Raw genomic sequence first — 12775 nt, forward strand, 5'->3', positions numbered from 1 at the left:
AGCTGCCATTCATCGTTGCGTTTATACAAACAGAAATGTGTGAGAAAGATGACTCAGGAGTTGAAAAAAAAGCGGCAAATAAGTACATCGGCATTATTATTTTATTTTTTTTGTCGTCTGAGGAGTAAATCATTCTTGGCCTCCTTACTAGTTGCTTTTCCTGAGTTTACCATGCTTGGCTATATTTGACCTTTTGTGGGTCCATGCTCGGTTGGGATGGATAGATGGCTAATATTTAATCAACGTACGCTCGGCTGAGATGAAGAACAACATGAACACCTCAGTTGATAAAGAGGCACAACCCACTGTTTATAATGTTCTAGTTGATTTAGAAGAGCATACACTCTTTGTTGAAGTAGCAATACAGTACACTGGAATCTTCCTTGTACAGAAACCAGAGAAGTACATGAACAAAAGAGGAACGTAAGGAAAGCGTACATTTCCACAATCCATCTGCACACTTCTTCATGCATGTGTGATATGGTGCTGACACCCACAGTGTCATAATGTTACCCCACCTCAACTGCAAACAGTCAATAAACTATATTACATGGCACGGGTCATTTGGGACCAGTTCACCCAGTTGATGCCAATGGAAGCAGACGGGATGGCGCTTGGATGGGTGATACTGACGCTCAGCCTCTATTTTGGACTGTCTGCTGCATCCAGCGGTATGTAGGCTCAGACTGGACACTTCATTAGGAACACCTGTATGCTATTATCCAATGCCAGAGCTGTATCAATGTTATGGATGCCATTAAACCGTTCCAGTCAACCCCCGAACCTCCAAAAAAACAAAAAAAAAATGTTTTGTGTGTTTTTGAATAAGGAAAATTGCACTTTATATAAACTTGTTGTAGTATCACAATGGAATGCCGTGTAAGGAATTAGTAAATGACATCATGATTTATTCATTGCCTCCAGTGGTGTGCGATGTGGCCACCAGGGGCAGTATGCTACGGTTATTCAGACCAATGAATACATTTCATACCTGCTGGAGGTAAACTCGTAACATCAACATATATCTTTTTTCTTTTCAAGTCCCAGTTCAGACGGTGACAACACAGCCAGTATTTACAGGTAAGGCCACCGTAAAGCAAACAAATTGAGAAATGTTAGTTTCTTAATTTAACTCTGTTTTAATAATACAGTATGTCGATGACATGCTTTTGTCTTAACGCCTCAAATATGAAGAATTATATACACAGTATATATATTACAAGATTCAAAAGCTTTTAATGAACCTATTCAGCTGTTTCCATAAGTCACTTCATTTGCAACCCCATTTACAGAAGTGAGCGCCTCCCACGATGACCAGTACTGCAGCACATGGGGAAACTATCATTTCAGGACTTTTGATGGAGAATTCTTCCAGCTTCGCTCCAATTGCAACTATCTCCTTGCATCCAACTGCAAGGGCAGCTATGAAGACTTTAACATCCAGTTGCAACGGCAAGAAATGGGCTTGGCCGTTCCTCTCAAGCGTGTCACTATGAGACTGGAGGGAGCGGTAGTGGAATTGTCAAACTCCTCCATCCTGGTCAATGATGGAATGTGAGTATGAGTGAACATTTGACAAGGTGAATTTATTATAGCTCATACATGGACGTTAATCCACACCTGTAATAACTCCTCTCTCTCTAGTGTGACGCTGCCTTTCAGTCAGGCAGGCCTCTCTATTGTAAAAACATTCTCCTACGTTAAGTTTGAGGCAGCAAGTGGTGTGGTTGTCATGTGGAATGAAGAAGACACGGTTTGGGTAGGTTCAACCACCAGATTGTTATTCCACGTTAAAATGAATGGAAAAGTCATTAATTTTTGTGCGATTTGCAGGTTGAGTTGGATGCAAAGTACAAGAATCAGACTTGTGGTTTGTGCGGTGACTTCAATGGTGATCACACTGATGGTGAGTAAATATTTCACAAGGGATGTTTGATATCACTGTTTTCAGATTGTTCGTAGTACGAGTATTGCCTTTGGCCCCTCCCCGATGCCGACAAGTAACGTTACCACAAATTCTTTTGATACATAAAATTTCACTTAACACAATGGAAGATACATATGAACCAAGACTTTTCTGATGCAGATGATTATTTGCTGATGTGTCAAAAACGAACTTTTTTTTATTCCTTTTTTTCCATTTTATTTTTTTGCCTTTTTCTTTGAACTGTTTTTCAGTTGGTGTATTCTTCTTACATTTCCCTAATATACATCCTCCACTGTGTTTAAAGATAATCCAATACATAAAATGACACAATAGCACATGTCATTCTTTGATCTGAAAAAAGAAAAACTCAAACATTCACCTTACATTTTAACATTGTTTGTTTAGTTTTTTTACATTTATGAAAGATGAACCTTTTTGCTTTTACTCTAGGATCTTTTGTAAACAAAAACTGTCTATGTTAATAGACTATGAAATCATTTCAAATTTTGGGGGGATACCTTGAATAATATTAAATGATTTACCACAATCCCAATTGAAATGAACCAAACGTTCTTTTCCAGGGCCACCTGAGGAATTAGACGAGGCCTGGAAAACCAACGGTCCAACTGACAACTGTAACGAAATCTTGCCGCCTTTCCCTCAAACCTGCTCAATAAGTCAGGTATCTAATAGAAAGATGGCCTCAAATAAATTTTTGTCAAACACAGGTTAAAGTTGGTGCTTTGTTCCCGCAGAGAGCCGAATGTGAGACTTTCGTGTCTGGGGCTGCTTTCCTCAGCTGTCTTGACCGAATCAACAGTGCGGCCTTCGTAGAAGCTTGTGTGAGGGACTTGTGCTCCTGTAAAAGCAACTCCACATCTTGCTTATGTTCAACCATCGCAGAGTACTCGCGCCAGTGCGCACACGCGGGCGGAGCGCCGCAGGAATGGAATGCACATTTGTGCGGTGAGGAAAACAAACATTTGAGATGCTTTTATCACTTTTATTTACTTATACTCCTGTTTTTTAATGAATAGTGAAAAAAATGTGCCCGGTTAACATGGAGTACAAACAATGTGGAAGCCCTTGCACGGACACCTGCAGTGACCCACAGAGGAGCCAAGTGTGTGAGGAACACTGCGTAGATGGATGCTTCTGCCCAGCTGGTAGGGTTGCATACAAACAGACACAGTGCTACCTTGAGATAGGTGTTATAGAACTTTCAGATTTTGAGATACAAGCTGTTGTTCAGTTGATATTTTGCTTTGACCTATGAGGAAAAACGCCACAGACAAGCTAACAGATAGCAAATATGTAGCAGTGTTACAATGCTGTGCTACAATGGATATTTTGATGCAAACGGTGGAGCAACAAATGTAGATGTGTGTTAATATGCCAATAATATACTAGTACACACAGGCATATATATATATATATATATATATATATATATATATATATATATATATAAAATCCTCGTCTCACCCCTCGGGTGGTGTCCGTCCCTCATTCAGCTCGGGTCCTCTACCAGAGGCCAGGAAGCTTGAGGGTTCTGCGCAGTAGAACTGTTCCCAGCACTGCAGATTTCTGGACTGAGATTCCGATGTTGTTCCCGGGATCTGTTGCAACCACTCATCTAGTTTGGGGGTCACTGCCCCGAGTGCTCCGACCACCGCAGGCACGACTGTCACCTTTAACTTCCAGGCTCTCTCCAGCTCCTCTCTGAGCCCTTGATATTTCTCGAGTTTCTCGTGTTCCTTCTTTCTGATGTTTCCATCACTTGGGACCGCTACATCCACTACAACGGCTTTCCTCTGCCCTTTATCTATGATCACGATATCTGGTTGGTTCGCCATTACCATCTTGTCAGTCTGGATCTGTACGTCCCACAGGATCTTCGCTCTGTTATTCTCCACCACCTTCGGAGGTGTTTCCCATTTTGACCTTGGGGTTTCCAGTCCATATTCCGCACAGATGTTTCGGTAGACTATGCCAGCCACCTGGTTATGGCGTTCCATGTAGGCTTTCCCTGCCAGCATCTTGCACCCTGCAGTTATGTGTTGGATCGTCTCAGGTGCCTCTTTGCACAACCTACACCTTGGGTCTTGTCTGGTGTGGTATATCTGAGCCTCAATGGCTCTGGTGCTCATGGCCTGCTCCTGAGCAGCCAGGATGAGTGCCTCTGTGCTATCCCTCAGGCCATCCCTCTCTAGCCACTGATAGGACTTCTTGAGATCAGCCACTTCGGTTATGGTCCGATGGTACATCCCGTGTAGGTGCTTGTCCTCCCATGATGGTCCCTCTTCCAGCGCCTGATCTTCTGTTCCCCATTGTCTGAGGCATTCTCTGAGTACGTCATCGTTGGAGCCTTCTCCTTGATGTATTCATGGAGCTTGGATGTTTCATCCTGGACAGTGGCTCTCACACTCACTAGTCCCCGGCCTCCTTCCTTTCGGCTTGCGTACAGTCTCAGGGTGCTGGATTTGGGATGGAACCCTCCATGCATGGTTAGGAGCTTTCGGGTCTTAACGTCCGTGGTCTGAATCTCTTCCTTTGGCCACCTTATTATTCCTGCAGCGTATCTGATCACTGGCAGGGCATAGCTGTTTATTGCCCGGGTCTTATTCTTGCCATTGAGCTGGCTTCTTAGGACTTGCCTCACTCGCTGGAGGTATTTGGCCGTAGCCGCTTTCCTTGTTGCCAGTTCGAGGTTGCCATTGGCTTGTGGTATACCAAGGTACTTGTAGCTGTCCTCAATGTCTGCTATTGTTCCTTCAGGGAGTGAGACCCCTTCAGTGCGGACTACCTTTCCTCTCTTAGTCACCATCCGACTACTCAAGCCCGAATGACATCCCGATGTCGCTGCTGTAGATCCTGGTCGTGTGGATCAGGGAATCTATGTCCCTTTCGCTCTTAGCATACAGCTTTATGTCATCCATGTAGAGGAGGTGACTGATTGTAGCTCCATTTCTGAGGTGGTATCCATAGCCTGTCTTGGTGATTACTTGGTTTAGGGGGTTCAGTCCTATGCAGAACAGCAGTGGGGAGAGTGCATCACCTTGGTATATGCCACATTTGATGGACACTTGGGTAAGTGGCTTGCCATTGGCTTCAAGTGTGGTTTTCCACATCCTCATCGAGTTCGCAACGAAGGCTCTTAGGGTCCTGTTCACCTTATACAACTCCAAGCATTCAGTGATCCATGTAATGTGGCATTGAGTCATAGGCTTTCTTGTAATCAATCCAAGCTGTGCACAGGTTGGTACGTCGGGACCTGCAGTCTTGTGCGACTGTTCTGTCAACCAGGAGCTGATGTTTGGCTCCTCTGGTATCTCTACCAATGCCCTTCTGCTCTTCGTTCATGTATTGATCCATGTGTCCACTTATCTTAGCCGGAATGATGCCTGACATGAGCTTCCATGTTGTGGAGAGACAGGTTATTGGCCGATAGTTGGATGGGGCTGCACCCTTCGAGGGATCCTTCATGATCAGGATCGTTCGCCCTTCGGTTAGCCATTCTGGGTGAGTCCCATCCCTCAGCAGCTGGTTCATTTGTACTGCTAGGCGCTCATGGAGTGCTGTGAGTTTCTTTAGCCAGTAGGTGTGGACCATGTCCGGGCCTGGTGCTGTCCAGTTCTTCATATTTGAGACTCTTTCCTGTATGTCTGCCACTGTTATGGTAACTGGGTTCTGTTCAGGGAGGTTGCTGTGCTCCTCTCTCAGGGTCACCAGCCATTGTGCACTGCTGCTATGTGAAACCTCCTTCTCCCATATGCCTTTCCAGTACCTAGCTCTGTTGTTAGGACCCCGCCAATGAGCGTACACTTTCGCAGGTTGTGTTGCGAACAGCCTGTTTATTCGTCTGGCCTCATTCTCTTTCGTGTACCGCTTTAGGCGACTGGACAAGGCTTGGAGCCTTTGTTTGGCAGTTTCGAGTGCTTCAGGTATGGTCATCTGGATGTACCTCTCGGGTATCGGCCTTTTCATCACACCTCTCTGGGCCTCCGTCAATTGACTCACATCTTTCCGGGCCGCCTTGATCTTGATTTTAGCCTCCAACCGTCTTTTCCATGGTGGGTAACGTGTCTCATGGCTTCCATGGTTGCTCTTATAGCCCAGAGTCTCCAGGATCACTGATGCTGAAGCGTATATCAGCTCATTGGTTTCTGTGATCGTTACGGTAGGGATCGCCCTCAGTGCTGCATTCACACTTTCTATGAGACTTTCAGATGGTACTTCACATAGCCGTTGTAATCGGTTTCTAGGTTGCCCAGCTTTCATTCTCGCCATGATCTTAGCTTTCAGGTCAGTTGCTGCCTCGCTCAGCATTTCATTCATTGGGGCTGGCCACCCAATCTCATCATCTGCATTCGTTGGGGCTTGCCTCCCAATCTCTTGTATGACCTCCTCCTCTGATCTGGCAGCCTGGGGCCCTTCACCATGGAACTTGCGTTGTACCTCATCAATCTCAAGTTGTGACAGCAGTTGCCGTTTGTGGATGTTGGAACACTGAGCTACTAGTTGTTTCGTGGTCAACCGTGACTGTGGGTTTCGAAGTAACCATTTAGCCCACATTCTCTGCATGTAACCCCTCTGACTAGGGTTGCTTGAGTAGTAGCATTCCAACAGAGCCATGTTATCGCATCTCGCCCATCTTCGCTTTGTTCCAGTAGCCCATTTTACATCAAGGTGCTCTGGTTCCCCAGCACCTGATGCAGACCTTGTTTGGCCGGGCGACGTCTGAGCCGGCATATCATTCGTTTTATTGTCTCTCATCATTGTATGAGGTAGGCATTAGCGTGAAGGATCTTGCCCAAGGACCCACACTGGATGGTGTTATGTGCTCATTTTTTTTGCCCCAAGCGGGATTCGAACCACCGTCTCCCGTATGCCAAACCGATGCCTTACCGATGTGTATATATATATATATATATATATATATATATATATATATATATATATATATATATATATACATATACACACACACACACACACACACACACATATATATATATATAAAATATATAGTATATACTTGCCCGCAGCGAAGATAACTGCCGTACTGAGGAGCAGAGACCAAATATACTAAAGGGACGGTATACCCATGTCTGTATGATACTTCAGTAATACTCAAAACAGTTCAATACAGTATACTGTATATGTATATATATTTTTTACTATGACCGAACACCAAGCATTGCCTTAACATTGTGACATTATCTGTCATGCTCAAAAAATGTAACGATATGTATTCTAACTTTTGGAGCATGCATGTTCTCCCGTGTTATTGCTCATGCTTTGGCTCAAAAAATGAGCAATAATTTCCCAACTTGTCTCGGAAGGGACCGTCTTGGATGACATTGGTGATCGTGGCTGCTTACCTGTGGACCAGTGCTCTTGTATGCACAACGGCACGCCTTACAAACCTGGCGAATCCTACTCTCGGGCCTGTCAGACATGGTGATGACGACACTCTCTTCTTCATCCGGTTTAGTGAAGCTGCTTTGTGAAGCTGACTTAATTTTATTTTGGCAGCACGTGTACTCAGGGCGAGTGGAGGTGCCATGACACCGACTGTCCTGGTGTCTGCTCTGTATTGGGTGGCTCACACATCTCCACTTATGATGATAAGACATACACTTTCCATGGAGACTGCTCTTACGTTCTCACAAAGGTAAGGCATTTACATTGCTCAAGTCTAATTAGGTTTATATTTTTCCTGACAATGTTGCTCTAATTCCAGACTTTGTAACCATTAGAGCATTCAATTTGTTGGGCTCAGTACCTAATAACGTGGCAGGCATCTTGGAATTATATGTACGGAGGATAGTGACCGGACCAGCCAGTGAATATCAAAAATCTGTGTGTATTTGACATCCTGTTGTAATTGCCTTGAAAAAAATGTTGAAATTAATCGTACCCAATTTTATAACCACACCCAATAAAGTCACAATCATGCTCCATACTACGTGTGTTGACCAACAGAAATAGTTGTAATTCTCTGAAGCAGTGGTACAATGCATGTTGTCCTCTGTAGGAGACGAATGGCACTTTCATTGTCCTGGGTGACCTTGTCAAGTGTGAAAAATCCGATAAATCAACTTGCCTGACTGCAGTCACTCTATTGCTGCCAAAATCCACGGTAAGGATAGTTTTGTTTTCACGCCATAGAAGACATACCGTATTTTACTATATTTAAAGCATTTTTCACATGCAGATGATGATTGCTGTTGACTCGAGTGGTCAAGTTTTCGTCAACAAACTCACCTCTCGTCTGCCTTTCTTCACCGGTGAGTGCGTTCCTTTTGTTTTCGTTTCTTGTCATGAAAAATGAAGACATTCATGCGACTTGGATCACCTTTATGCAGTCAGTAATAATCTTTGTTTTCCCCACAGATGATGTCACAATTTTCAGCCCATCCACTTTTTACGTTGTGATCCACACTGTCTACGGGCTTCACCTCGAGGTTCAGCTCACGCCCATCATGCAGGTTTATATCAAAGTCAGTCTTCCCCATAAAGGAAAACTCCTTGGTAAGTTGTCGTATTTGACCAAAACCTTTGTCCTTCCTGGCTACTCTCTTCCATCAGGTAACTTTTCTTTCTTTTCTTCCTCTCCCTTTTGCAGGTCTTTGTGGGGATTTTAACGACGTTGAATGCAATGACTTCCAAACCAGAAGTGGGATGATCGAAGGGACGGCTGCCGCATTTGCCAACTCGTGGAAGACGAAAGGAGGCTGTCCAGAAGTCAACAATACACTTGGTGACCCGTGTCTTTTGAGTGTAGATAAGGGTAAGTTATTGTAATTTAAGAAATTTTAAAAAACACATTATTTAGAATTATATACAATTGCAATATTTTATCAAAAGGTAAATTTCCCCAGTGTGGGACGAATAAAGGATATCTTATCTTATCTTATCTTATCTTATCTTATCTTATCTTATCTTCTCTTCTCTTATCTTAAGTATATTTTAAAGTCATGTTTTTACATTTTTCCGCATTCCCTAATTAATATACTGCCTGTGTGTGTGTGTGTGTGTGTGTGTGTGTGTGTGTGCGCGTGTGTGTGTGTGTGTGTGTGTGTGTGTTCAGAAAAATATGCTCACCACTGGTGCTCCATACTCATCGACACAACAGGGGTGTTTTCCAAGTGCCATTCCGAGATTAACCCAGAGGACTATCTCACTGTGAGCATTTGTGCGTCATACTTGTCTAAAATGGGTGTGCCTTGGTTTGGTCATTTTTGTTCATGAATAATTAATCTAAAATATTGTAAAGATACAATTAGACCACATGTCAAAACAAAATGTATTCATTTATTGGTTATATGGATTCACACTAATATTTGATTGTTTTTTCATTGGCCAAACATAACTTCATACGTAAAAATAAAAAATGGACACGCTATCCATTTGGCATTGAGATTCTACATTATTCACAGAATATGAATGAGAGGCATGGTGGTAACTGAGCGTGCCGTTTAGTGCCATGTGAAAATGTATTCTTACTCTGGTGCGCAAGCTAGTTCCTTGAGCACTTTCTAAACCTAAAAACATCCTCAGGACAGAAGATAATTGTATGAAGTGACTTTCATGCCATAAAAATAAGACACTCATCAAAAACAGTAAGTACGGCAATAGCTGAGTTTCAAATATGTGATGTGTTCTTACGCCCTTCGTAGACCAAGGCCCACCATGTAATTGTGTGCAGTAGTTTTTGCTAATTCACTTCCAAGCGAGTAAATGACAACAAAAACTCCTTGTTGGGGATAATAAATCCATATTGAACAACACATTTAGCTTGATACGTTCTCTTTCTACAGTCGTGTATATATGACACGTGTGCTGGCGAAAACAGTTTGGACTCCGTATGTGCTGCTATATCTTCCTACGTTCACGCGTGCGCCGCCGCCGGCATCTCCTTGACAGGATGGCGGGAGGTTGTGTGTGGTGAGTTTCACCCAAACGTAGTGCACTTTACTGTAATCAATTGGAGGTAATGTTGATTATATTGCATGTTTTTTCAACAGGGAAATACACATCAAACTGCCCTTCAACTTTGGTGTTCGACTACCACATGACAAGTTGTGGTCGCACGTGCCGCTCTCTGGGTCAGCCAGACTTAACCTGCGATGTCGATTTGACCCCGGTGGACGGCTGCGGCTGCGCTCAGGGAACTTACCTCAACGAGAGAGGCGAGTGTGTGCCGGATTTCCAGTGCTCCTGCCATGTAGGAGACACGGTGATACGGCCTAAGCAGATCATCAGGGTTCATGGACAAAGTTGGTGAGGACCATTCATTACTCGAAAAAATTAAGGATGTTCGACTTCTGGGCAAAAGTTTAGGATAAACCAAAAATGCACTAAAACCTTTAGAGGTGAATTTAAAAGGGAAGTCTGTAGATTTAAAACTGATATTTGAATGACCAATAGGATGATAAATATCCTCTGGCTTTCATATATGTAAATATAACTACATTTTTTGATATCTTGAATACACATGTCAGGGACATGCATAAAACAAGCATACATGGTCACTCTCAACTTGACTTTATCTGTTGAGCACTTTCAAAACAACCATCTCTGCAAATTAAGTGCTGTACATGGAGTAAAAATTAGGCATACAAAACAAAGAACGTTATACATTGATAACAAAAACACTATACACCATGAAACATTAAAACAATGCCAAGTCTCACTCTGACAAAGGATAAACTATAACTTTTGCCATCTTTTCTATGAATTTCAGCATCTGCCATGGTGGAAAACTCACCTGTTCGGGAAACCTTCTAACTGAATGTAGGTCCATCCATCCATCCATCATCTACCGCTTATCCGGGGCCGGGTCGCGGGGGCAACAGCTTTAGCAGGGAAGCCCAGACTTCCCTCTCCCTAGCTACTTCTTCCAGCTCTCCCCGGGGGATCCCGAGGCGTTCCCAGGCCAGCTGGGTGACATAGTCTCTCCAGCGTGTCCTGGGTCTTCCTCTGGGTCTCCTCCCGGTGGGACATGACCGGAACACCTCACCGGGGAGGCGCTCAGGAGGCATCCGAATCAGATGCCCAAGCCACCTCATCTGGCTCCTCTCGATGTGGAGGAGAAGCCCCTCCCGGATGACCGAGCTTCTAACCTTATCTCTAAGGGAGAGCCCGGACACCCTGCGAAGAAAACTCATTTCAGCCGCTTGTATCCGGGATCTCGTTCTTTCGGTCACGACCCATAGCTCGTGACCATAGGTGAGGGTTGGGACGTAGATCGACCGGTAAATTGAGAGCTTCGCCTTTTGGCTCAGCTCCTTCTTCACCACGACAGACCGATACAACGTCCGCATCACAGCAGACGCTGCACCGATCCGCCTGTCGATCTCCCGCTCCCTCCTACCCCCACTCGTGAACAAGACCCCAAGATACTTGAACTCCTCCACTTGGGGTAAGATCTCCTCCCCGACCCGGAGGGGGCACTCCACCCTTTTCCGACTGAGGACCATGGTTTCAGATTTGGAGGTGCTGATTTTCATCCCAACCGCTTCACACTCGGCTGCGAAACGCTCCAGTGAGAGTTGGAGAGCCCCGTTTGAAGGAGCCAACAGCACCACATCATCTGCAAAAAGCAGGGATGAAATACTGAGGCCCCCAAAACGGACCCCCTCAACGCTTCGGCTGCGCCTAGAAATTCTGTCCATAAAGGTTATGAACAGAATCGGCGACAAAGGGCAGCCTTGGCGGAGTCCTACCTCCACTGGAAACGATTCCGACTTACTGCCGGCAATGCGAACCAAACTCTGACATCGGTGGTATAGTGACCGAACAGCCCGTATCAGGGGGTTCGGTACCCCATACCCACGAAGCACCCCCCACAGAACTCCCCGAGGGACACGGTCAAACGCCTTCTCCAAGTCCACAAAACACATGTAGACTGGTTGGGCGAATTCCCACATACCCTCAAGGACCCTGCTAAGGGTGTAGAGCTGGTCCACTGTTCCACGGCCGGGACGAAAACCACACTGCTCCTCCTCAATCTGAGGCTCGACTTCCTGACGGACCCTCCTCTCCAGCACCCCTGAATAGACCTTACCAGGGAGGCTGAGGAGTGTGATCCCTCTGTAGTTGGAACACACCCTCCGGTCCCCCTTTTTAAAAAGAGGGACTACCACCCCGGTCTGCCAATCCAGAGGCACTCTCCCTGTTGTCCACGCGATGTTGCAGAGGCGTGTCAACCAGGACAGCCCCACAACATCCAGAGCCTTGAGGAACTCCGGGCGGATCTCATCCACCCCTGGGGCCTTGCCACCGAGGAGCTTTTTAACCACATCGGTGACTTCAACCACAGAGATAGGAGAGCCCACCTCAGAGCCCCCGGGCTCTGCTTCCTCCAAGGAAGGCGTGTTGGAGGAGTTGAGGAGGTCTTCGAAGTACTCTGCCCACCGGTTCACAACGTCCCGAGTCGAAGTCAGCAGCGCCCCATCCCCACTGTACACAGTGTTAGTGGTGCACTGCTTCCCCCTCCTGAGACGTCGGATGGTGGACCAGAATTTCCTCGAAGCCGTCCGGAAGTCGGCTTCCATGGCCTCACCGAACTCTTCCCACGCTCGGGTTTTTGCCTCGGCGACCACCGAAGCCGCGGTTCGCTTGGCCAGTCGATACCCGTCAGCTGTCTCTGGGGTCCCACAGGCCATAAAGGCTCGATAGGACTCCTTCTTCAGCTTGACGGCATCCCTTACTGCTGGTGTCCACCAGCGAGTACGGGGATTGCCGCCGCGACAGGCACCAACCACCTTACGGCCACAACTCAGATTGGCCGCCTCAACAATAGAGGCACGGAACATGGTCCACTCGGGCTCAATGTCC

At 45.7% G+C, this 12775-nt stretch overlaps 1 protein-coding gene across 1 annotated transcript in view; it reads left to right on the forward strand.

Annotated features, from left to right (window-relative positions):
* Positions 1-519: 519 nt before the first annotated feature.
* LOC127597155 (mucin-2-like) overlaps positions 520-12775 on the forward strand; it is a 28561-nt gene continuing 16305 nt past the window's right edge. Inside the window, exons 1-18 of the mRNA XM_052059973.1 lie at positions 520-671; positions 1042-1080; positions 1293-1554; positions 1645-1759; positions 1834-1906; positions 2509-2609; positions 2683-2893; positions 2965-3093; positions 7273-7390; positions 7466-7604; positions 7968-8072; positions 8148-8220; positions 8327-8464; positions 8559-8723; positions 9024-9118; positions 9754-9880; positions 9961-10216; positions 10680-10729. Coding sequence (XP_051915933.1) covers positions 551-671; positions 1042-1080; positions 1293-1554; positions 1645-1759; positions 1834-1906; positions 2509-2609; positions 2683-2893; positions 2965-3093; positions 7273-7390; positions 7466-7604; positions 7968-8072; positions 8148-8220; positions 8327-8464; positions 8559-8723; positions 9024-9118; positions 9754-9880; positions 9961-10216; positions 10680-10729 — 2317 coding nt within the window. The 5' untranslated portion in view covers positions 520-550. The remainder of the gene's footprint in view (positions 672-1041; positions 1081-1292; positions 1555-1644; positions 1760-1833; positions 1907-2508; positions 2610-2682; positions 2894-2964; positions 3094-7272; positions 7391-7465; positions 7605-7967; positions 8073-8147; positions 8221-8326; positions 8465-8558; positions 8724-9023; positions 9119-9753; positions 9881-9960; positions 10217-10679; positions 10730-12775) is intronic.

The sequence above is a fragment of the Hippocampus zosterae genome, chromosome 3 (assembly GCF_025434085.1).
Source record: "Hippocampus zosterae strain Florida chromosome 3, ASM2543408v3, whole genome shotgun sequence".
Lineage (NCBI taxonomy): Eukaryota > Metazoa > Chordata > Actinopteri > Syngnathiformes > Syngnathidae > Hippocampus > Hippocampus zosterae.